The sequence below is a fragment of the Gymnogyps californianus genome, chromosome 9 (genome assembly GCF_018139145.2).
Source record: "Gymnogyps californianus isolate 813 chromosome 9, ASM1813914v2, whole genome shotgun sequence".
Lineage (NCBI taxonomy): Eukaryota > Metazoa > Chordata > Aves > Accipitriformes > Cathartidae > Gymnogyps > Gymnogyps californianus.
This window is the reverse complement of record NC_059479.1, coordinates 9,939,505-9,965,764: the sequence shown is the minus strand read 5'-3', so window position 1 is coordinate 9,965,764 and position 26,260 is coordinate 9,939,505. Positions and strand designations below refer to the sequence as shown.

At 41.1% G+C, this 26,260-nt stretch overlaps 1 protein-coding gene across 1 annotated transcript; it reads left to right on the top strand.

Moving 5' to 3' along the window:
- The first annotated feature begins 1,870 nt into the window (after positions 1-1,870).
- IL13RA1 (interleukin 13 receptor subunit alpha 1) lies at positions 1,871-21,588 on the top strand. The gene is given in 12 exon segments (XM_050902016.1): positions 1,871-1,934; positions 3,723-3,867; positions 3,869-3,936; positions 7,281-7,438; positions 9,541-9,676; positions 11,543-11,663; positions 13,842-14,026; positions 14,370-14,521; positions 15,776-15,908; positions 16,374-16,470; positions 17,075-17,159; positions 18,758-21,588. Coding segments are annotated over 12 exon segments (1,464 nt in total). The 3' UTR covers positions 18,878-21,588.
- The last annotated feature ends 4,672 nt before the right edge of the window (positions 21,589-26,260 follow it).

Genomic DNA, 26,260 nt, shown 5'->3' with positions numbered 1-26,260 from the left:
TCTGAGACCAGCGATCCTATATTGCTCTTTTTATTCTAGTTTTCTTTTTCTTGAAGAATCAATAATTTTGACAAGAAGCCAGGGCAAAATCACATTTCTGTCGATCCAGATAAAAGAGAGTTTATTCCAGGTCAAAATAAAAGACTACAAAAACAGGAAAAATAAGTGTTGCCATAAACACATTTTGCTTAGGGGATTTTTTCCCTTCACCAAACAGGATGAGTGATCTGAAGCTAATACCGGTGTAAGATTCATGGGACTAAAACCCAGTCAAATGAGCTATCACATATGCTGCTTCTAAAGAAGATTACTGTAATAAATCTTCAAATACATAAGTACACCAAATGAAATTGTTAACTCTAAGTTATTCAGCGGCAAATAGAAGATGTTGATTCAGAAGTCCTGAAGGAGCACTAATGCCACACATCCAGCTCGGAGGATCCCAAAAAACATGATTCATCAGGAAACCTGAGACAGACATAGAAGTGCATACTTTGCATATTTATAAATAGAAATAAGGTGTGAATCACTAGTAAGGAAGTGTCCCAGCAAATCACCCTACTTTCCTAAAGAATATTCAGTAAGCTTGTGATCAGGTTTTTACTCTGTTTTGTAGTTCCAATTTTCAAACTCAGACTTTTGCTCTTTGGGAATGTATTTATTGTCGCTCTTTTCCAACTGACTCAGCTTAAATGGCTAGTATACTAATATATATGCCAAGCTCAGGCAGTTGCACTGGCTATTGCATGAGGTAATGGAAGTCAGGTATAACTATTGTTATTTACCTCACCAGTGGATAAAGGACAGACTGCTTTTGCTACTGCTGTCTTCTACCGCTGGGGCTTCCTGTACGGGGCTCTTGCAAGCCTTGGCCGAAGAGCTGTAGAACCAGGTTCATGCCCTGCCTCCCTTGATGGGTAAAGCAGTTACTCCCTTGCCGAATAAACAGATGAATTAAATAGACCTTGGTATTTAGGGAACTGTGAGCAGAAAAGCTGATGCATGGACTTGCAATAGCAATTTATTGGAGAAGGATACAATTTTTGCACAAGCATACTTGGTTCCACATCTACCCGAAAGTGCTCTTCGAAGGATGTAGTTTTTGTTCTGCGTAATTTCTGATTTCCGGTGATGCTTGGGCAGCAGCTCAGAGAGAACTTGCAGAGTTCATGGCCGTTTTGAACACATGTATCACAAAACTCCAGACGTCCCCCAAAGAACACTGAGGTCGAAAAGGGAGAGGCCTTGTGAGTCAGACCGGGTTTTTTCAGCTCACAATTTTGGATTTTTGTGCCTCGGATCCAGCTGTATTCTAATTGAGCCCTTTTTTTTTAACTGACCCCAGCCATCTTCTGAAGCGCTTATAATTATGTCAGCTGAGACCTAAAGTATTGACAGAAGCTGCTGCAAAATCAGAAATTAAAAAGGAGGAATCTCACCATCGGTGTGGGGCAACTGAGGACTCTTCTGCTCCCAAAACGGATAATTCCCCACAGCCCCATGCTGCTAATTACCGCTGCCTCTTGTTGGACTTAGTAATCATGCAGCCACACCATGCATCAGCATCATTTGTTAATCTGACTTAGGGAACATGTACAGAAAAAAATCGTTAGTTGGGTTTTTTTAATGCGTCAGCAAACTCGCTGCATGGCCCCACGATCACTAGCTTTGGTTGCGTGGGTGGAAATTGCAGGAACGCATGGCCAAGGGCAGATCACCAGCATGATCGTAAATCAGTTTACACCAAGCATGAAGCCATACCCCAAGTACTTATTTAACAGATCATTTTAAAGATATCATCTCAGGTGTGTCTATAGGAGTTCCGGTCACTACACCACAGGCGTATCGTCTAACATGAACGTGAGCGAGCATGAGATTTGCGACAGAAGGATGTGGGACAGGACTCAATGAGATTGAGAAACGGGAAGTCTCAGGTAGGTGGCAGGGATCAAAGGCTTCGGCAGGAGTTCTGATTGCCATGCACTGGGACGGGAATGTGACAACAAGCCGAGCGCTCAGGGAGGAGGGAGAGAGCCGGGGAAAACCACTTCAGCTGACTCCGACAACAGGCAGGCAGCCAAAAGCATGCGAACCATTGGATGTGTGCTTGGCACTGGCTCTCCCAGGAGAAAGAGTGGACAAAACAGAAAGAAGGAAGGAAAGAAAACATTAGCAAGGAAACCGAAAGCAAGAGAGAGGTCGCTCTGTCTCAGATCAGCTTTACTCTACAAAGGTCATCACTAGCAGGTGTAGTCCGTGCTGGCTATAGGTAGTCGCACAGTCTGATCACAGTCACACAGCTTAAACGTTCCACGTCCTGGAACTTTAAGCCACAATTTTTATTTTATTATAATTGCAGGCCTTTGGGTGGTCTCTAACAGCAACTAGGAAATTTGCTAAATCCTCTTCTTTTCCCAGGAGTATAAAAACAAACGGGCAGAAAAGTAAAAAAACACAACATTAACCCCACCCTATCATAAAAAGATCCACTTCCCTTTTTCTAAAATGAGTGTCTAAAAAGCAGATGAACTCCTGCAAGACTCCTTGAAGAGCTGAGTAAATACTGAAATGTTCTGTTGGCTTAGGAAGAAGTAATTTTCACTAATTAATTTTGGTTTGCCTTGAAACTTAGCCAAAGTTTCCTCTCTGCTGGATCTGTACTACTTTTATAATACCTGTATTTGGGTGGCAACTAGGAGCAAGCTTGCCAGCTACCACAAAAATCTAGTTCAGAAGAAAAAGCCTTATCCCAAATGTTTTCTTATCCTGAAATGTATCAAAATATCACTTGCGTGATATTCCCACTTCTGTGAAAATTTGGGAAAACTACTTGCAGCATCACACCCATAAAAGTGAGAGCAAAATTGCAAGCGACCATATCATGTTTGGAAGGGGCTGAAGCAGAGGGCGTTTGGGGAAGTTTGTAGAAAGAAGAATCTGTAGTAGCGGATCAGAAAAAGAACAATATGCATTTTTAGTACAGATGAGAACTATAGAAATGACCTGGATTTGCAGGAGGGATTTTGAAAAAAGGAGTTCTGCCAGAGGGATTGAATAACTAGGTTTAATATCAAGAGAACTAGTCGGGGATGTGCTAGCATAGTTGTTTTCCTGGTGAGAGGATATGAATATCTTGGGCACATTTCAATAATAGTAGGAGCTGAGTGGAGATCTGGTTGTAAAAGGAAGACGACTTTGTGTCCCAAAACGAGATCTGTCAGAGTTTATGGCCGTGCTGAAGTGCAATGTGAGGGGAGTTGGCAGGGTGTTGCGGGAGGGCGCCGTGGGGCACCGGGCTGGAGCCGGGGAAGCAGCGCGGTGCGCGGTGCGCGGTGCCGGCTGAGGTCCCTGCAGGGACCGGGACGGCTCCTGGAGCAACGCTGAAGTTCAGGGTTTGCGGCAGGGCCATGGCGGGGCTTGGGGAGGGCGCCTGGGAGGCACAGGAGGCTCCGGGGGACAGAAAAGTGTCTCTGTGGTGTGGATGCGGGAGGCAGCGATGGCCAGCAGAGAGCGGAAGGAAGGCAGGGGGTGACACAAGGGGTGACAAGAGAGGGAGGGCAGTGGGGGCAGCGTGGGGCCACGGGATGTCGTGGGAAGCTCCCCTGGCAGCAGGGGAGACGCAGCCCGGCCCCGCGGCAGCGGGCAGCCCGGGGCAGGGCGGGTGGGGGGCCGGCGGGGGCCGGGGGCCCAGCCCCGGGGCGGGGGCGGCGCTGCCCAGGTAGCGGGGGCGGACCGCTGCCGCCGCCCGCCGCTCCCCGCTCGGCTCGGGTTACCTGGGCGGGCCGGGGCGCGGCTCTTCCCGGCTGGCCCGGCCCCCGCGACGGGAAGTGGGAGCGGGGGGCCGCGCTCGGGCGGCCGGAGCCATGGATTCGCCGCTGCGGTGCCGGCTTCTCCTCGCCGTCTGCGGGCTGGTGGTCGCTGCGGGGACGGCGGCAGGTAGGAGCGGGAAGGGAAGGGGCGAGGAGCGGGGCCACCGGCCGGCTGCCGGCCCCGCGCCGGGCTCGCCCCGCTCCGCTCCCCGGGCGCTCGCCCCGGCGGCGGAGCCGGGGCCGCGGTGCCGTTCGCTGCCGGCCTGAGCCGGGGCTGGGACACCCGTGGGGGGAGCCGCTGCGGGGCCTTCCCGTGCGTGGGTCGGGCGGCCGCGGGAGCTGCGCTGCCCGCTCGGCTGTGGGCTCGGTGCATGTACGTTCACATATACGTATTTAAGTGAAATGCTTTCTTTTTGTAGTAGAAATAGCCCGAAACGCGTCAGCTGCGTGCGAGAGCAATGCCGGTAGTGCGCCTTGCCTCTTACCCGGCAGAGGAACGGGGACGCTTAAAAATCGGCTTTTCTCTCTCAGTAAGGCGGCGTTTGACGGGGTCGGCAGAAATCTTTTAAGCTCTATCTATCTTCGGTTCCCGGGAGTGTCTCTGCCTTGAAAACCGAAGCAGAAGCCCACCGCCTTTCTCTCCGTGCGTGAGTCTTGCGGCGGATTCCTGGCAGTAAGGCGAAGGCCGCCGCGGGTAGCGCTGCGGGAGCTGGGTTTGCCGGCTGCGGGAGCTCGGGGCACAAACAGTGTCCCTTGCTGTGTGCTTTGTCCACTACGTTTGCCGTTACTTTTAGTTCCCCCGCTTTTGGAAGCACGAACGTTTATTTGCAGGAGAGATGTGTGCGTGTCTGTGAGGGTTTCGTGAGAACCGGGGCTCGAAGCTTTAGTAGTTCTGTCTTTGCTGATGTTGTGCGAAAAGACAGTTGCAAACGTTAGAGAGTTGTTATTTTTCAACTGGCTACAATTCGTACAGGAGGACAGAATACAAATACAAAGTCTTTACTTTACAACACTTTTACGATACTTGATGCAAAGTATTTGTTTCCACATTACAGCTTTTAGAAATGCTTTCTATGCAGGATTGGCTCAAGCTGATCTCTGCTAGTTACTGCTGCACTCTGTTTTCTTAGAAGCATCACCGTGGTTTTGTTTATTTAAGAGTGAAGTAATGTCTTGCCTGTATTTTGTAGTTGGTCTTTGAGTTGTTCTGCTAAACTGCTGTAGCGATGAGATTTTAATAACAAAACTACTAGACTGTATGTATATTTTATACAACAAAAGTATGAGAGTGGCCAAGCCTATCAATAAAAGCAAATCTTCAGCTGAATGTAACATTAAAGCACGAGCTTCAGAATTGTATAGATTAATCTAAAACCTACTAGATTTAAACTTTTTATGCTAATACAATTTATTGCGTTTTTTCTATAAACCTTGAATATTCCCACTTCTTACTTTGTGCGATTAGAAATCTGCAAGCTTAAGCACAATTACTTCTAATCAGACCTATTAAAAGGAGATGTGTAGAACTTCAGAACAGCAATCAGGGATGACACTGTAAATTCTTTTAATGGTTTGTGACTTTTGTAGGTAATAAAAAGTTTGATCATGAAAAGACAGAATGCTTGGAGCTGTGTAGTCTTGAATAAATATATTAATTTTTTTATATGATCTAAAGGACTCAGTATTTGCAAACTTAAGGCCCCGATGCTGTTCCTAAAACCCGTCATAAGTTTTTGTTAGTGGAACCAGGTAATAGGCAAAGATGTTCTGGCTAGGTTCAGTTTCCTCAGAGGAGACTGTATTTTTGTAAGACAAAAAATTTCTCTTCTCTGCTCTCGAGGTCAGCTGTAAAACTGAACAAACAAAAACTCCCGAAAGTTTTAAGTATTCAAAAAAGCTAAGCATATTCAGACTAAACCAGTAAATCCTGGTAATTATTCTCATTTTCTGTGCGAGCATATGTTATCCGCACATACATGCAGACGGTAATAATGTCTGATCTCTGCCGTTGCCTGTCCTTTAACTATGCAAAGGACTGAGAAAGCTCCAGGAGTTTGATGAATTTTCTTCAAGCTTTGGCAGCTCTGGCTCTCGGGAAATGTAAGATAATAGTGTCATGGACACTTTGAGCAGAATTCTTGCTGAAATAAGCTGTTTAGCCTTTCCATCTGCCCTCTTCCTTATGCTAGTAGAAGGAATCGGGGCTGCACCATGACCTGGACGGGAAAACCTATCTCAGTGGAATTATTCTGCGCTTTCCCTATGCACTCTCGCAAATGTTGGGACAGGTTGAGCCTGGTTTCGTGGGATGAGCAAGACCTGTGGCGCAAGTTGATATCAGTTTGAAGTGTTTGTGTAACAAGGGTACTTTATTTCCACAGAGAAATAGGTGGTGGTGCCTCGGTGATGATACCTGTAGATACCCTTGAGAAGCAGTCTCATTTGGCCTCTTATTTAGTATCTCCTAATAGTACGCATTAGAGTAGCACTTTAAGAAAACAGATTCACTTTCATTTTCTTAGGGAATTTCCAGTTGGTAATTTTTCCTAGAGTTGGAGTCTGACACATACTTTAATTTTTCCTGGCAGTTTTCTATTTTCTGCCGTATTTCCTTTCCTTGTTTTCTAATACGACCTTCAAGCTGTGTGGCTGGGTATTGAGTAGGCTGTGAGTCAGTGCATAAGAGTAAGGAACGGTAAATGCACAAGTGGATTTATCCCAGCAACTATCTCTGAGTCGTGGCTGTTCCTCTGCTTCTATCTTGCTTTTTGGGAGGCGAAAAAATGTACCGCTGAAGTGCGCCAGCAGTAAATTACTATTTGTGCCACACTGGTTTTGCTAACTGTGCCAGAGCGTAGCATTAGAAGTTTAATAGGCAAGTAATTGAAAAAGCATTGTGGTTTCTTTGTTGTTTTTTAACATTCTCGGTTTTGCTTGGATTGGGCTAAATTGTGGTTCTAACATACAGCTGCCAGTTGCAAGATGTAATCACTTGTCTTTTTAAAGTTTTCTCTCTAAAACTGCATTGATGGATCATTTTGGGGTAGAATAAAGTACTAATTGCTCCACAAAATGTATACGCTATTTTTACTAAAGATTCAGCAAGTATGATGCGAACCTGCAGCAAAAAAGACCTGAAAAAAGGAGACTTATCTTCCCTCCAGGAGCATAAGTTTCATTACCACAGCCACTACATTGTTGCATGCTGCGATTTCTTAAAAATCACTTTTCAATGATTTTTTTTTTTTGCGTGTGCATTTCTTATAATTATTTAAATGATCAATGGACTGAGATAACAGCAATAGTAGAAACAATTTAGTGGGCAGTAGCTTATCTGATAGCAAATACGAACTGACAAAGTTGAGAAGTCATTTGTGTTCTTTTCTGTTGGAGAGTTAAAAGTCTGTCTGTATTACTAGTGGTAAAATGTGGACCAACAGGATTGTTACACTGATAACTTCTTTCTTTTAGGAGCAAAAGTTCTTCCGCCTCCATCCAACCTGGACTACTCGTTTATCCAAATCTGCACCCTGAACTGGACGTGGAGCCCCCCAGAGAATGTCAGCACTAGCTGTGACCTGGAGTATTCCAGCGACATCGTGATTGATGAGGTCCCTCAGGACAAAAGAGTAAGTGCATCACCTCTTTAAACTCTGCTGTGCTCCAGTAAATGTCTTACTGTGATAAAATTGTGTGTAGGCATATATATACATATAAATACAGTTTTAATATAGCCTTTAATTCTTGTCATGGGATCAAAACCTCAAAAATGAGTCATACCAGCTTGTGGGATCTTCAGATCAGAAAAATCTGTCTGTCGCTTTCTGATAATTGAGCTGCTACTGATAACACAGAAGTATCATAATAATAATGTGAAAAGACTTGTTTCAGTCTTTGCTTCTGCAGCTTTCTAGAAAAAATAAAATACATACAGGGCAGTCTACATCATTTAAGAAATAAATGAGAATTTGCAAAGGCTGATCTCCTTCACTTTGAACTCACTTGAAGAAAGAGGCGTGCACATTAACCTTGGTGTAGCTGTGATTTGACAGCGCGGCGCCTTTTGAAGGTAATGCTAAGTACTAACATATTTCCCCATTTAGCCTGTCCCTGCGCTTTACAATATTCATGGGGGTTGTGTTATGAAGACAACATGGTACACATTGGTTCCCTGGAACAGAAATTGTAAAACTTGTTTGTTATGGGCTTTTGTTTTTATGTCCGTGTTAGATGGTTTGCAGCCCAGATGTGATCCTTGGTGTGGATTAACAACTGTTTGGTCAGAACTGAGAGCAGCATTGCCGTGGTACTGAAGGGGCTGTAGGACAAATATTTTTACCATTTATTGCGAGTGAGATAATATGCTCTCAGTCCATAAGTCCAAACCATGAGAATTTGACCAACTGTGGGGTTGGCAGTGCTGCTATTTTGGATATGGTTAAAATCGGTATGATGCCTCTTGAAACAGTCCTCTGTTGTTGAGCCCTGTGACAGTTTTATGGCCTGATGTTTACGATGGCCTCTTCACGGTGACTGCTGTATTTTTTCTGACAGCTCCAGGATATATTGCGATTGAAGTAAGGCTGCGGTTTCACAAACAGCGGAGCTGGTTTAATGGCTTAACACTGCTAAAAGGGTGATATTTCATTTTTGACACCCTCTTCTCTAATGATCTTCATCGGACCTTTAAATGAGCCAGTCAAACTTGCTAACTCAGCAGAAACCTATTTGCCTCTTCTGGTGGGTTCATTAACCAAGCAGACTTTCAACTTGTTAATTTGTTAATGAGCTGAATGAGTTTGTGGAAGGGTCTAACAGATGTTAAGGTCAGCAGCAGTGAAAGAGCTGTGGGACAGCGGTTTCACAACAGGATGAACCAGACCGTGTATCGTCTTGCTGTATCTTTTTGCATTACAGCTGGTAGAAGCTGGTCTGTTCATTGCTGTTTGATTTCCTTGGCCTCTCGTTAGTGCCAATATTTATTATTTTTTTAATATGCTAGTGGTTACACCATTCTTTGGTCATAACAAAGATATTTATTTGGTATCCTGTTTCCAGTGAAGTCAAAGGCATCCCCCTAGCCCAATAAAAGATGCTCAAGAAAGTGTATGATAAAAGGGTAAGCCTCTTTCTTACACAAGCACATACCCTCTTCTGAAAATGGGAGCTCATGGACTACTTGGGCCTGATGTGGTGTCACTGTATTTCATAGCCATCCGTGGATTTGTTTTGATAATTTTTTTCTTTTGCTCCTTAAATCCATCCAAACTCTTCTCGTTGCTTTTTGGTTACATCTTCAAATGTTCTTTCTTCTGTTCGTCATGTGCACACACACAGAAAGATGAAGGTTAGGTCTGTAAGCTCCTGTTCATACAGCTGTAGTATAAACATGCTTATTTTGCATTATCCATGAAGACTTACTCTAGGATCATTTTCCCCCACGTTATACTTACTCCTTCATCTCTGTGTGGCCTTTGCTCATGTCTACAGGTCACTGGAGTAGAAGTAGTTTTCCTTTGGTGAGTTCTGAGTGCGCCTGATGAGGAAAAAGAAAATCTAAGTGATGCCGAGCCTTCCCACGTTGTCAGACACTCATTTCTTTTGTCTTTGAGTTGCAGTCTTTCTGAGGGGCTGTAATGTGTTCTGACGTTCATAGTAATTCTCATATGTCTGATATGGTATGCCAAATGTTCTGGTTTTCTCCCCCCCCCCCCCCCCCATCCAAACCCAGGAATGGAGTAAGAGTCGCTTCCGTGTGACGGATACATTCTTGAATGAGGAAATGCGTCTCAAAGTGAGAAGTGAATGCAAGTACGATAACACCAGCGAGCCCAGCCGGTGGGTGGAGACCTCTCTTCTGCCAAAAGGTAACACGTGCAGCGGCCTGACCCGAGACAGACCTGCCGCTCTTGGCCTGAGGAGACACGGCTTTGTTTTCTTCGCTATTTTAACAAAATGTCATAGAAATATATTAGAGAGAAATAGGGAGATACCAGACATAAGGGCTAGTTCAATTGATAGAGCTTAAACGGAAGGATTATATTATGTTTAAACACAACTTGAGTCTTCTAACGTTTAAAACCTTATGGGCAAGCTTGTAAAATTTAAATGCTCTTCCAAGACAACGATGTGCTTCCTGTCATTCCTCTTGTCCCTGCCGTGCTGTGGTTGTGGGATAAGAGATAACTTAGGTTGTATTAAGCCCGCTGACTTCACGACTAACATCTAAGTCAATTTATTTTGTATGATTTTTCTGTACAAGCAAAAGTCCCTTGTATAACCCTACATTTGTAAATGTTAGAGGGATGAATCTAGCAAATTTAACAACTTGTTGAATAAATAAGTGACTTAATCAAATAATTATAGTAGGGTTCTCTCGTTTTCAAAAGAGATGGCTGGGGTCTACAAAGCTGTGCATAGCAAAATGAATAGAGACAAAATGTTTTTTGTTTCTTGACATCCAGAAATAAGGGATCCATAGCAGAATTGCTAGGAAGCAGACTTTAAGGAATAATGTATTCTGCTGGAGGCTGGAAGTTAAGAGGTACAGCAAGGAAATAGAGCCTCTTGCTTGAGGAGTAGAAGTCTGTCTAACCCAGGAGCATGACTCGATGTGGACAAAAACCGCTTGTGGATGGGAGAATCTGAGACCTTATCAGGCTTGTCCGCGTGTCTGTCAAAAGGGTATTGTGGAAAATCAGGGAAGCAGATCATTAGGACAGTGTGTACTAAACAGGCTGGGGCTTTTAAAAGTCTGCTTGCAGATAAAATATTTTTAAATACTTCTTGGAATAGGAAAACCAGTTTCATATTCCTATACTCTTAGACAGTTGCTACTTCAGGGAGAATGCAAGCATGGAAGTAGAAGGTAGTTTGGGGTTTGCTATCAATAAAAGACTGAACTGTTCATAAAATTAACATGCATTTTATTTTTAGTTCGTGGAGATGTTGCTACTTGTTACAAGGGAAAAGTATCTAATATGCTATAATATGATAATACAGTATAAAGAACTTGTACCATACAAAAATGCAAGATTGAATATGAAAGACTATGCTGTAATTGCTCTGCCTGGGAGATGCATTGACGTCTCTATTCACAATTGCTATGTACTCATTTGTATTTATGTTCTGTAATTTGGGTTTTCAGTATGTTGAAGAAGTTGCATGTCTAGAGGTATATGGGTCTCAATTAAAAATTCAGTGTTGCTTTTGTCCGTATTTAAGATCTACAGGTATTTCCATATTCAGAATACTGAGAAACGAATACTGTATCTGGAGAAGATAGCTATAATTAAATGTTGACTATTTTTAAAGTTGATGGCTGTAGTAACTATAACAAAGCTAAGTGCTATCCCTATAATTGCCAGTTACTTTAACTCCTTTTTAAAGTACCTGTAGTTTAATAGAACAAAATGTTTTCCTGACTCAACACCTTGTCCTTAGCATCAGGTAACTCTAAGTAGTAATTCAGACGTGGTGGGAACTGAGATTCAGTGTTATGATTAGCTTGCATTCAGCTGAAATCTCAGCAGAGTAACTCCTATTGCAAGCAATAAACAACTGGAATTCATCATTTACTGTGCTGAGACAGGCAGCGGAGGCTGCGAGGTAACCCATCTTTGCCTTCCAGACAGTTTCAGTTACGTAAAAAGGGACGTTTTACTTCTGGAAGTTGTGGAGAAGACTTTGCTGGCAATATAAATCTTAAGAGGCCTTTCCAACTTGCCTTGCAGGTATTCCAGGTACTGCTGCTGTTGACTTGAGCTGTGTTTGGCACAATTTGGAGTACATGGTTTGTACGTGGCGTCCTGGAGAGAATGCAAGCAGTGATACCAATTATACGTTGTTCTACTGGTTTGTATGAACTTTTTATTCCCAACTCTAAAGTTTTTTAGTGCTAATCTTTAGTTTTACATTAGACATTTTACTTGTCTGCTTCCTGTTGCTTTGAAAGGTTCCAGGGCACTTCGTGCAAGTTAGTGTTGGGTCCTGTCCAACAGAAAACTTTGCTGCTGAAGGGTCAAGAGGTTGCTGTTGCTGAGTCTTTTTGGGAAGTTAATATAACTACCATGTGAAGCACTGGCTGCTTCTGTAGCCATTTTAAAATATCTGCTATTGCTTTCTAATTTTTTCCAGTTGTGGATTCAAAGAGGGAAGAATTAAGAACTGAGCTAGACCAATGTATTAATTGCTTTCTTTGCAGCCCAACAAACATGGGCCGTTTAAGTCAGAATCACTCACTAATGTATGTCAGCTCTTAAATCATTGGGAAATGTTATGAAAGCATTAATAACATTTAGCAGTAGTTTTGTTTGTATCTTCGATGTCATAAATAACTGATTCACCTTGAAAGTTATGAAGAACATCTTTTTATCATCATCCTTGCTTGTCAGCTGACTGCCATAAATAGACTCTTGTTCCAAAGGAACAGAGTTGTGGTGTGAGCAAAAACTTGGCATCAGACCTGTGCATGCTAATCTATGCATACTTCTGCATGTTGATGGGGCTTGTGAAATGCCAGATTGCTTTAGCTTCTGTAGAAATATTGAAGTTTTCTTTCTGAAAGCCCCCTGTTGTAGTTTTAAATCAGCTTTCTGTCTTACCTGAACTAACTAAATAAACTTTTTCCTCTTCCTCTCCAGTGGCAGTCTCGCAGGCTAGCTGTTTGATTTAATGCATTTGGACAGCAAACAGCAGAAAATTTGCTGCTTTAGTTAAATGCGGGGAGGGCTGTTCTCTCTCTAAACTGCTACTCAAAGAAATTTTTTCTGTATTACAAGAACAGTACCAATGAGGTGTTGAGGATAATTTCTGGGTATATGGATACTTACTGGAATAATGTTTTAGATTAGAGCTACATCTTTTCAATTTACTCCTTAATTTTAATGAAAGATGTAGCTGCAGTGACAGCAAAGTGTTTTAATTCATGCTGCTTAGAAAGAAAAATACTTTTTTGATTTTAAAGCTGAAAACTAAGGAAACACTTGATTTTTGGACTGAAAGATACACTTTCCATAATGCAGGTGAGGTGGGGTTTTTTTTGGTTTTGTTTTTCAGAAATGAGTGAGCAATTACCTGAAAAATTATTGTTTAGTTCCATTTTATATTCTTCTTTCTTTGACATTTTCCTCTAAAACACTATCTTTTCATCCAAAGTGAACATGAATATAATGTTAGCTTAGAACAAACGAATCCAGTCAGTGCACAGTAATACTTGCTGAGATGGAGGCTTACAAGAGCGCTGTCTGCTCTGAATGCCTCCCGTCTTCATCAGCCCCAGGGCGGGGAGGTGAGAAGGGTGGATAAAGAAGGGAACTGTTCTGAAAACAGGACAGACAGTTTTGGCTTCCCCAGCCCCTATATATTGAAATGTGAAGTAGGGGAATGTCACTCCTATTGTGCTCTTAAATGAAGCTCTGATGTACTCTGTATCACTTTTAAATAAATAATTTGTTTTCTCGGGAGGAAAAGCTGCTGGCATATTTTCACTGGGACTTGGGGAACAAAGAGAAGCAAGGAAGAAGGTTGTCATAGCTTCTCTGTTATTGGAAGTGAATACTGACCTTTTGAAAAGAAAATGCAGGCACTAGGTGAAACTTGACTGTCTCAACCAAGAGCTGTCATACCTGAGGCATAGCTAAAGGAAATTAATCAGCTCATTCTATCACAGAAGTGAAATTCTGTTGACGGGAAGTGATCCAAATTAGTTTGCTTTCTAAATTTTTTTTTTCCTTGAAATTGCTTTCCCATGTGGAAAATATGAACCAAAGCTGAAAGCAGCTGTTATCTTTGATGCTTCGATATAAAGCAAACCTGCCTCTCTTTCTGGTACTTGACACTCTACAAATATTCTTTCTAAAGCTTGAGAATAAATAGAAGCTTCTTACTTTGTTTAGCTTTACTTTTATATATGCTCTAGCACAGCTTTAATGCAAGATCAGTCTTTAGAATTTGTAACACAGGTTTAAAAACAACCTTGCCGCTTGCTGTCCTATTCATTTGAAGTTTAAAAAAATATTTTTATTCCTATAGGTTTGATGGTTTGAAAAACCGTACGAAGTGCAGCAACTATTCTATGCACCAAGGAATCTTTGGATGCATTTTCAATCTTAGCTTCCCAAACGTCACCAGAACTTACCCAGCTATAAGTATTTTGATTAGAGATGATTCTGAAGAAATTAGGCCTGTGTGTGCAAGTAAAAATCCTACCACCCTTGGTAAGTTTAACATCACATTATACAAAATAATTTTAAAAAGAAGTTTGCTAGTATATTGTTGTGTTTGAGAAGTTTGCATCTCATAAGCTGTGGATGAGACTACATGATTAGATGCTCCCTTCTTCTGTTGATCTTTGATTTGGGAATTATGTAGACAGGGTTTGTTTTGGGGGGGTGGGGGGGTCATTTTCCACTCATTTTTACTCTTACTTTTTAGTTGTTTTTATTCTTTCTTGACTTTTTGGTGCTTTTTCCTCTTTCTGTTCAAGTGCAATAAGACTTGAACAATTTTTGTAAGCAGTGAAATATACTTTTTAACTAATTCTTCCATTTTGCATTTCAGTAAAACCTGCTACACCCAGACAAGTTACACTGTCAAAGATTAATGATGAAATATATGTAGAATGGAGTGAATCAGACACCTTTCCAGAAAATTGTTTATTTTATGAAGTTGAATATCACAATGGTGATTTGGACACCGCTCAGATAATTAAAGTAATTTTTCATTACTTACAATTAACTGATTTTTTTCCTATGTATCTTTTATAACTTGTGTTGATATTCACAGTAACTCAAATATTTGCTGCTTAAAAATGAAAAAAATACATAGGCTGCATGTGAATGGGTCTGATGCACTAGCTGGAAGTGTTGTGTGGACATAAGATTTTTCTCCCATACAGTAGGTTTCTGGTAGTAATATCTATAAAATGCAATTCGTGTGAGTCTGGAATCCTTGCCATCATTTGTTATGGCAAAGCAGTAACGTGTAAGAACAGTCCGATAAAGGAGTATACACGAAACTAAACAACACTTACCAGGAAATACGCTGCGGTGCATGGACCTGTTTGCTTCTCAGTGATATGGGACTTCGGTCTGTTGGTGTTGGGTTTTCCTGTCGTTGGTCTGCGCTCGGTCAGAGGACTGCCTGGTTCTTGAATGACGTGACTTGATTACTGTAAAGCAAAATTAATTGTTGGCGCACACAAGAACACAGAATGTTATACAGAACAGCAAGGGGATAAAAAGACTGGGGGGGGGAAGGGGGGGGAGAAAAAGGTGTGCACTCTTGGATACACTGATTTTAATGTATGTATAAAAAGCATTGACTTCAGTGTCTGGATGTACTCATACCTGCATCTGCATAGCCAAACTGACTGTACTGTTTGATCACAATGGTAAACATCATGATAAATTTAAAAGTAAGGTGGCAGTCTTCTCCTGTGGAGCATATTTAGTTGTTTGTCCTACCCCAAATTTAGCAAACTGGAATAATATCAACATTCGTCAAGAAACTGGCATTTTGGATCAAAAATAAGTGAAGTTTGATCCCAGCTAGTGTGTTTGCATGTCTCTGTAGAGGCACCACAGAAGACTTTTGCGTGGTCAAAGTTGGATCAGCATTGCTGCCCTGACAGAGAGGGAAAAGCAGCGTAAATCACAGGTGTTTCTCAAAAAAAAAAAAAAAAGGCACTGTTCCAGACATTGAGTCTTAGTTTAATCATTGATGCCAAATGCTGTATGATAGATGTAGCAGTGAATAAGATTAAATCTTAGCTTTGGAATATCTATTTAGGCAGTCTGTGCTGGTTAAATGCTACCATGTCCTTTTTTATGAAGCTCAGTATTCACAAAAAGATCTTCCATCAAAACATTCAGAAGACATTAACTGCACAATGAAAATAGGCTTGTAAATGACTGAGAATACGTTGGTAATTGAACAAAGCAAATTACCTTTTCTTTTTACCTTAGGTTGAAAATAATTATATGTCGATTCCTAGTGTTGATCCTAATAGCAAGTACGTCTTCAAAGTGAGAGCAAAACCAAAGCCTGAGTGTTACAGCAGCAAGCTCTATAGTGACTGGAGTGAAGAAAAGAGTGTTGGTGAGAGCAGTTGTTCCTGTGATTTGTTGCACTTTATTCTTTGTCTGTAAGGCGTCCAGTACCTTTTATCTGCTAAATAAATGGGAGTCGAAGATCATCTTCCTATGTATCTATTTAATTTTAGGTGAAAAGAGGGCAAGAGAATTCTAGTCCTTCAGCAGTGCCATCAATTACTGCCTGTACTGCTGTATATGTCGATGGGGTTGCAATCCGTGTAGCTGTGCAATGACCGCTTTCCAGTGCTGTCAGTTTTTCAGCCCTGAGTCTCGCTGGTTTGCATTTTCTTGCCAAACGTATCTACATTATAATATCATGCTTTGAAAAATGAGTCCTTGCCTACAAAAGTGCTAGTGTATTTGGAAAACATTCAGTCGTGAATTAATTAGAGAATTAATTAATTTGTTGTCATTATTCCTAAAAAGCCTCTCAAAACATCCCTAAGTTTCTACAATTTTTGCTTTCCAGGTGAGAAGACGGACTCTGTGTTCTATTTTGTTTTAATAATCACCATTCCATTAATAGTGGCAGTATCTATGATAATTCTACTGGTTTATCTAAAAAGGTAAATAACGATCTCCCTTTATTTACAATCCACTAATTCTGATTGCTCTTTGACTTGCATTACAATTCATCTCTCTTCCAGGTAACTGTCCATGATGTGGCATGTTTCGATAGCATCTGTTTTATCCGTAACATGCATTGCATAACAAAAATGGCAGCACCATTGTGCCTCAGTCATTAGAATTAGGTTTATAGACGATATACGTGCTCTGGTTGCACTTGTGTAACATTGCTTATGTATGCTTACAGTTAGATTCTTGTTGCACAGCTGTTGTATCCCCTCTCTTTAACCAATGAAGTCCAAATGCAAAATTAAGCTTATGTATAAAGTATATCTTACCAGATTTTAAAAAAAGTCTACTTTTGCTGCTGTCTCTGTCAACAGTGAAAGTTATTTAAAATCTGTCTGTGTGAATATTCCCATTTCCTTTGGTTTGGGGAGTAAAAATGAGAATTGGGCTATAGTTGCAGAGAATGAAAGCTGGCCAGTGATGTCAAAGCTGACTCCACAAATTTTCTTGACCGCATCCAAGTGTGACATTGAAATGGTGATTTTTAAATGAATATATCTTTCATCTAAGGCTTTTCTTTTTAATTTTCTGAAGGCTGAAGATATTAATTCTTCCACCAATTCCAGACCCTAGAGAAATTCTTAAACGCATGTTTGGAGAGCAGAATGAGGATTCCCAGGTTAGTAAGAAGCTGTTGGGCCAACTACTCTATTGAACTGGAATCTGTAGGCTTTCAATTTTCTTTTTCCTAATACCTATGTCTATCTTAAAACCAACTGTATATGAGTAAGTATATTGTATGAAGATTAAGTATGTACAATAGTAAGAGTTGTTCAGAAAGAATTTCCCAAAGCTGAGAGGGTTTTTTTTTTTTCCCCCTCAAATTGCATATACTTTTCTAGATACATTAGTAGAATTGCATTATTCTGTTATTTTACAGACTGCTAGTCCCTTAAATATGTTTTGGGTTGGGTTTGGGGTTGGGTTTTTTGGGTGGGGGTTTTCTGATTGTTGGGGTGGTTTTGGTTGTGGTTGTGGTTTTGGGTTGTTTGTTTGTTTGTTGTTTTTTGTGGGTTTTTTGCAACTCCGTTAAACTACTACTCCTGAACATTCAGGTCTTTCTCTGCTAGTTGCTCATATTTATGATGCTGAATAAAGCTATTCATATTTGACTTCCAGAAACATACATTTTATCACAGTCAGTTAGCTATGAAGTAAATCAGGACATTTAGCTTTTCATTGGCAAAAGAACAAAAGTAAATATAGCTGCTTCAAGCTTTGGTTGATGAAAGACTTGCTATGGGCCCTTATTTCAGGAAAAATAATCATAATACTGATTATGGCAACTTTTATTTCTAAACAAATCTAACTCAGTAGCTCTTTATAAAAATCCGAAGGGAAGTACGCTGACAAGCCCTAGTTCAAACCTGGACATGAGGCAATGTGTGTTGCTCTCTGAACACAGTCCTCGTGTGGAAGGGACCTTCTGACTCACTGTGGCATCTCAAAATTTGTGCCACTTGTGAAACATTTGTAGAGGATAATGACTAGCTGGGTGTCTGGTGCTGCATGTGCATTGGATGTTCTCAGTTGAACAGGAGTTGCAGGAATCACTGACTTCTTGAAAATAAGTCTCCTTTTTGTGGCCTCCCAATTGCAAATGGAGTCAGAGTCCAAAATCCAGTATTCCCTTTTTCCACAAGGGTATTCTGAGTTCACCTAATGATAAACCAGAACTATGTGGGAAGCACGGATCTGGCCTCCTCGTTTACTACCTTTTAGATAAATATTTCAGCATGTATTGCTCATTATGGGACTAAGATGGGACTCTTGGCCATGAGGATCATCAATATGGTAGCTGTTACACTTTGTCATGCTTTGACAACACTTTGTTACTGCCCCAAGTAATGCTACATTCTTGCCTCTGAGTATTATCTTGATCTTCTCTACGTGCTCAGGGTCTCAGTGAAAACTCTACCAAGCGTGTACAGCCTCACTTCTCCATCCTCCTGCCTGAGCTTCACTCATTAGCTGTAGTTGGAAGCAGTCTTAAGATGGGGACCAACCTTCAGTTCTTCCTTGTCTCCAGAGAGGACAACTCTTCCGTCAACCAGGCCTAAGCCATGTCCCTAATAAGCACAATTTGTTACCCAGCTACCTTGGCTTTTTCACCATAATAATAAGCTATATGTTGTGAAACAGGTCTGTCTTATTGGGCTGAAAAAACAATGCTCGCCGTGAAGAAGTGCTGTTAAAAATGTTGTTCTTCTCTTTCAGAGCTGTGCAAAGGATGATTCTGTGAATGCTTATGACAGGTTAATTAAGGAAGAAGAAATTCATTCTTTAATTTTAACAGAAACTCCAGAGTGCACTAATTCTGAAAAAGAAAACCGATAAACTCTGCTTTGCCAGTGAAAGATGAGGAAACTTTCATTCCTGCTCCTGTACCTCAGGTGACGATGTAGATGTGAAGAGGTCTGCAAGACATTCACCAACTTTCACCTTACCGAGTTCTCTCTGAGCCTTACTTCTCTGATGCTCAGAAGATACATCACTAATAGTGGCCATTCCTCCATCTCTGCTAGAAATACTCATCTGGGATCATTGAAGATGAGCATCTACATAAATTTCATGTGACTGCATTGCAGCATCTCTTGTTCTGGCTCTAGCCAGCTCTGCCCTGTTACTTGTCATTTGCACTTGTGTTTGTGCCTCACGTTAGACTGTAAATGGGTTTTTTGGAGCAAGCACTGTGACTTCTCTGAAGTATATGGCTCAGTTTTTGCAGCAGGTGAGATGAGGCTTGTTTACAGTAGGTGGCTCATTAGTGCGACTACGTGGAACTGCTGCCAGGTAGGATGCCAGAGCACGGACCGTTTGTGGCTGGCCTGTTTCCTGTGCTCCAGGGTAGCACGCTTTCCACAGCGTATTTATGGACTGTCCTTCTTACGCTTCTGGTTGATGTGTGTCAGCTGTAGCCTGGTCAAACCCCGTAAGAGGGTTGTTTTGTCTTTAAAAATGTGTATGAAAAGCCTCTCCGCTTTCCAGCTGGTTTTCAGACAATTCATAGAAAAGGCTTAGTTTTTTATCCTTTCAAGTGCCTGTCCTCAGATGCCTTGCCTTCATGGACTTCTTGGGTTAATTATACTTTGTTTAAAATGATAAATAGGATTTTTTACTTGTGTTGTGCAGTGGCAGATAACTGTACTGAGTCTCACCAGACTGTGATTCTACTTTGGCCATATTGGCCTGAAAACACGTGGTTTTTGGAAGCTAAGTCGTCCTGAGTCTGCCCAGCAAAATTACCGGGATGGATGCATGAGTCTAAGGAGCTGTGGTCAGATTGATTAGCAAGTGCTAAACCACTGAAACTGAATTAATTCAAAGGCTTCAAGACCTATCCTTCCTGCTGAGCTGATGGATTTGGGGGAAGAGGGGATGACAACCTTGGCCTACTTTTTAAGGGATAAGCTTTATTCTTTCCATAGTGATGAGGCTGTGATTTGAGCTTCCCCGCTAGGAGCTTAGCAATTTAAAACAAGGTGCTGATTTGACTTTTTAAAAAAAATTTTCTTCTGTGTTTTACTGCAGCGGCTTGATGACTTTTTTTTTGTAAATCATTAATTGATTTGTTCATTTTTTTGACGGTTTTGTTTTGAGGTTGCTTTACCCGGCAAAGCTCAACAGACGTTTTCTGGCACAACTGTGACATTTCTGTGCTCTGAATTCTGAGCATTAGTTTCTATCCTGTGCTGCAAGGGTGTTAACAGCAGTACCTTGATTGTGCTGGAGGCAGAAAGTAATGTAACTGGGAGAAAAGGATCCATGCAAGCTGTTTATGGTTAGTGTTCAGGAATTTCTTGCTCCTCCCAGCTAAGTGCAGACAGGTTAATCATTGATATAGTCAGTCTTAGCAGGCTGGGAAGAGGTGTCCTCAGAAGTATGCTAGGAACAAGCTCTATAGCCACTAACCTTTTAAAGTTCAGCCCTGTCCTCAAATTCCATTCAGTCAAAAATCTGAAATGAAATGCTACATTTTTAGAACATACTGTTCTGTGAGAAGTAGAACTAACAGAGCTTGCTTTTTAGCTACAAACTTACATCCTTTACCCTCTTACATATTCCCTCCCTCTCAATAAATGCAATTCTTTCCCCAGTCCCCACTGAGCCTGTCAAACACTCAGTTTCCTCCACATCTCTTATCTACCTCTCGTTACTGGTGGTAGAAAGGGGAGGAGAAATGTAGCAGAACTAGCAGACCCCATATTAGCTTAAATCTTTTACTTGCAATCAGGCTAAAACAAAAAGACATTATAAAAATTGGTTAATGAGACAAAATGAGAATAAAGCCTCAGGGATTTCAGTGAGATAAAACAAAACTCAGGTTATACAAAGTCAGCTAGCAGCACTATCTGATATTCCAGAGGTAAAGGAATAGCGTGGAGGAAAGGGTAACTAAATTCCTGTGCCAACTTCATTCCCTTTTCCCCGCAACATTTATATCATTATAGCGATATAAATATTTCTCAAATCTACCTCATCTAGAACATTGCTCATCATAGACCACTAGACAAACAGAAACGCATGATTTCAGGATAAGTAAGTATAACTGTAATATAAAGTGTTGTGGCTTTCAGTATGGCAATCTCAGAGGATGATCCTCGGTACTTTACGCTAAGTTCTTTTGACTTTTGTGTTGGTGTTTATGGTAAAACCAAAGCTTATTTGTTTGAAAAACAAATTAAAAAAAAAATTCATAAAGCCAAAGGAGTGGGGAAAACCAGACGGAAGGTGTTAGGCCAAAAGGAAAACTTAAATGCAGAGGATGGTTTAGATCACTATATAGAAATGTTTTGGGTAATTGTTTGTTTCCCAAATAATAGTAATTGACACACTTCCTAATGGGTGGATTTCTTGAGCCCGTGTTTTGGCATGTAAAGTAAGTGTCTGAGTATATTTTCATCTTTAATGGTCTTGTTTATGGCTAGGGGTTTTTTTTTAGCTTGCCATTTTCCAAGTTTTGCTATAATTTGTTTTTCATTGCGGTTACTTGATCTGTAAGTTTGTTTAAAGAATGAATAAATATGTTTGAATGTTTTTCAATATAATTGCATGGCATTTCGTTCTTGGGTTGAGAAGATAAACTGAGACAGAAGAGATGGTAGTGGTTTAATGAGAAACCATGTTTGAGGCATGCAGAACCCAGAGAAGAAAAACTGAGTGTTGCTTTGCCCTCTTCCCTTTCAAAAGTGAACTGGGCCCACGCAATCCGTGGAGAATGCTACAGCTGCCATTTTTTTGGCTGGGGTAATGAAATGGAGATGGAGCTGCGCACAAGACTTGTGCTCTCACTCTCTGTGTACTCAATGCCATGCTACTTTCTGACATTGGCATGTTTTTTCATAATGCTGTAGAGAATTAATAAATTCTCAAACTGGAATTTGACTGAGGTTGCTGCAGCCTTACCAAACATAGCTCCAATATTTTATGTCTTTGTTAGCTGCTGAACTCATTGAAAATGCCAGGTTGCTAAACTGATGAAAGCCATTACCTAGTTGCTTAGACCCAAATGTGTTCAAGTGCCAAATAAACACATTAGCAATGGCTTCTTTGAAAGATGCAGAGAAAGCATACTTTGTTCCCTTCAGTTCAGTGAGCAGATCATTCAAAATTAAGGCATAAACTGTGACGTTAAAAAGCAAGACTCTTTGGATTTTTCTTTCCCAATTCTATAGTTTTGGTGGCAATCACGACCAATGATTTTAATCACTCCCCATAAGTGACCTTTTCCTATTTTAATACATTATGTTAAATAATTTAAGTTTTCTGTATTTGGCATCCTAGAAAAATTAAACACTTCATTATGTTTTTGTGAATTTTAATCTATTTCAATTAAGGAATGCTGTGACATAGTTGAATAGCTTTAAAGGAGTCAATAGATGAACACACTGAATTATAAGCCATGGTGTTTCAATGCTTACTAGGTAGAACTATTCACAGATTGGGTATTTCCGTTCACTGGAAAGTATTCAATAAACTCAGTTCTAGGTTGGAACTTCAAATATTTTAGAATTTCCCCTGGAAGGGAAATGTTGATTTATTTTTGCATTTAAAAAAAAGAAACTTTCAGTTTTGGAGGGTTTTCCCCTCACCCAAGCAAGAGCCAGGAGGTGGGTGAGTGGAAGCCCAAGTATGGTCAGGGCACTGCAGAAACCTCCCTCCCTTCTTCTCACCCCAGCACCGTGGTCAGGCGGTGGCTGAGATCTTCAGGTCCAGGAATGGGCACGGTGGGGCTGGGAGGAGCAGCTATGCCAGGGTTATTGAAGGTTCATCAAGATGATTCTCAAATACTTCAGTTTTACGTGGTATTTGCAAAAAATGTTTTATGGGAGCAATCCCCATGGGTTGCGTTGCCAGCTGTAGAAATGTGGCTTCTAGATAATACTTAAAATCCAAGTGCAAAACCAGATTAAAATCTCTCTATTTGGATGAGCTTCCTGCTAGCTATGTTGAATCATGGTTAAAGTAGGAGACTTGAGATCGCTTTGATGTAACGAAATCCACACTATCACCACAGCAAAGCGATATGGGTTTGGGTGGGAGGCACAGGAGAGAGAAACTTTCTTTCAGGTCCGGAAACTCTGCCTCAGGTTTGTAGCACGTAAGAGCCTGAAAGAGGTTTGTAGCACGTAAGAGCCTGAAAGCTTGTTGATGACTTTTGGGGGGTTTTTTTGCTCTCTTTTCTCCAACTTAGGTTAATGAAATCCTTTCTCTTTGCTTGTAAACCTTGTGTTGTTTATCACTAAAGTATCCGTTCTACAGCTGTACTCTGATTATTGCCAAGTAGTCTTCTGAAGGTAATAACTCAGTGGGGAAAGATGATCACTGCTGTCACCGCAGACCTGTAAAACAGCCAGTGTATTCTAGTAATACTCTCTGCTCCTTGTTTTGCTTTTGCCAAAGTACTGCAATTATTTTGATGACTCTTGCACAAAGCATCTACAAAGAGATGCTTTCCAGTTAACCAGTCCTTCCAGTAATCATACTCTTAGCTTATTACATTGAAGTTTTCCTCTATTTAATTTAGCTCAAACTGCTAAAATGGACTTGGCTAAGAGCACAAAGAGATTGAAAGCTTAGTGAGAAAGAGGTTTTGTTAAGCTCAGGTGCTGTCACTTTTTGGAACCTGGACAAAATTTACTAAGCTAGATCGAAAGTTACGAGCAGCTTGAACCAGGAGTTAAACTAATGTCTTGCTTTAAAAGTAGAGCTGGCCCTACATCTTCTGGGCTTAAAAAAAAAAACCCCAACTGAATATGTGCTTCATGCTAGGAACAAATTGGTGTGTGCAATGGACATCCTTTCCTATTGATCTAATGAAAGATTGATTAGGTCCCATGTTATCAGCAATTGCTGTCTCAGAGCTCTCTGCACATGTACAGTGTAATTCTGTAAAATCTGAAATACCAGAAATGAGATGTTTTTAAGGCACTTAGCTATGTCATTGCCACTTCTCCTGAACCTGTTTTAATGCAGCAAGTTGAAACAAAATCCATTGATTTTTTGACAATGGCAGTGGGAGCACCAAAATTAGCTCGTGTCTGTCTGTTTTGCCTGTTGGAGCCTTTCTCCCTCCTGCACTTCAAAGCCTCTTAGCCTCACTAGTTTCCTTCCTTCACGCAAAATGTCAGTGTAGAAACTTCAGAAATGCCAGCTAGGTACTCTTAAAAGGTGTGAAACTGCTCAGTCCTTCAAATGTCAAAGTTGGCTACAGGGAAAGTTATTCAGCGTATGGCTATTAAGTCTGAACTTCACGTCCTATCGTGTTCCAGGAGAATATTTAACTGTAGACAAGCTTGACTAGATGGGCAGTTACTAAGGCAGAGCCATTAGTTGACGTTTTTCCACAGCTGATTTTCATAGCGTTTTTATTGCATACAAGACTTTGACTTGTTTTCCTGGGAGGAATAAAAGGTAGAAAAGCTGGTAACATACCAGTCAGAGAGAAGGGCATCTGCCTTTCTGTATGCGGGACTTCAAGGGCTGTGTTTAAGCTTGGCTTGGAGCAAAAATCCTGCAGCCTTGGAAATGCTGGGCCATTTTTATTAGGTGTATAACATTAATTCTTTTATTTAAGAGATGTGTGTAAAATGGTATTGATCATCTGTTTATTAAAGCTTAGGTAGGGCTGGAAGAGTTGTCAGGGCACCACCTGCCCCATGCTCTTCTGCTGAGCAGTGCTGGGACAGAGCGCTCTTGGTGGAGGTTTGTTCAACTTGTAAAAAAATCCCTAGTGAAAGAGTCTCCCAAATGTTCTATCTCACTGCCGTATTCTCCTTAATTAGAGAACTTTCTTAATTAGAGAATTTCTCCTTATTAGAAAACTCCCCGAGCAACTGACCTAAATTGATTTTGCTGCAAATTAAGTTGCCTTCTCCTCCTTCCTCCCCTCGCCAGGGACCATGGTTGTTTAACATCTGGTTTGCAGTCTGATCACGCTGTCTTGAGTTCTGTCTCTGCTCTTTTCTGCTTTGGAAAAAAAAGCCTGAATCTTTCAACCTAATCTCCTAAATTACGTTTTCTAAATCATTCATTGTTCCTGTTGGTCTTCTCTAGAGTTGAGTGTGTTGCTGTCTAAGCCAGACTGCATCATCACCAAACCAGCAGAACAATGACCTTATTTGTCGCTCAGTCCTCTTTCCCCAAGTTCCTCCAGAACAAGTAGCTTCTCCTTCATTCTGTGGCAACGGATTGTTGTATAGCTGCTCCTCAGTTTATGGCTTTCTACGATTTCTGAGCTTTTTAGCAATGCTGCTGCCCTGTCAGTCACTCCGTACTGCAAAATTGATTTCTCCTGCCTAAGAGGAATGCTTTTAACAATTTTATTGGATTGATTTTTTGTCGCTTGTGTTGCCGTGCCATTTGGAAAACTGCTGCAATATTTTTATACTCTAATTGTGTCCCTGAACATCTTTCTAACCATTCCTCCTTTGATACAATCCATAGAGTGTCTTCTTTCAGATGATCAAATTGTTTAAAACGCTGAAATAAAGCTGCTAACCTGACAGATTCCTGCAAAACAGCAGCGTTTGCTGTCCTGCTGGGCAGTCAAGTGCTCTTTAAGAGGGGTTTTTTTCCCAGTAAGCTGCATATCCATCTCAGTGATTAACTGTTGTATTTCCTCAAGCTGATTAGAAGGATGTTGCCTCCTACTTTAGGCCTATCCAAAAGAGAAACTGGATTGGTTTGGCACAAACTGTTTTGATGGCTGGTAAACAATGCAAAGAAGGAATTTAAAAAAATTGTTCACTTTGTTCCAGAATTACTCTAGGGATAAAAGTTGGACAAATGGACGAATAATTTCTTGGATGCTTCCTTTCTGAAGACAAACATGATGTTTGTTCTTCAGTTTTTAAAGGCTTCTGTTTTCTGCCTGCGTTTCAGGTTGCATCAGTGTTTAGATTGTTACGTGCTGCAGGATTAATAAGGCCCTGCCCACCTGAAGACATCCACTTTATCTGAATGTTCTCCAGCCTGTTTGTCTGGATGTATGTTTATTTGCTTGTTAAAGTTAATTTGCTCTGTTTATAGATTATCCTTTTTGTAAAGACTAAAAAGAAAAATTGACTGCACCGAGCTTCACTGCAGCTCGTTCTGATCTTTCCCATCTGATCATGAGCCTGCACTTCATCTTCCTTTAGCTTGTAGGGTACCCAAAGGCTCTTTTCTTGTCTGTTTTGTCCCCTGTTAATCAGGACTTGTTTTAGCCTGTTGCTTTCA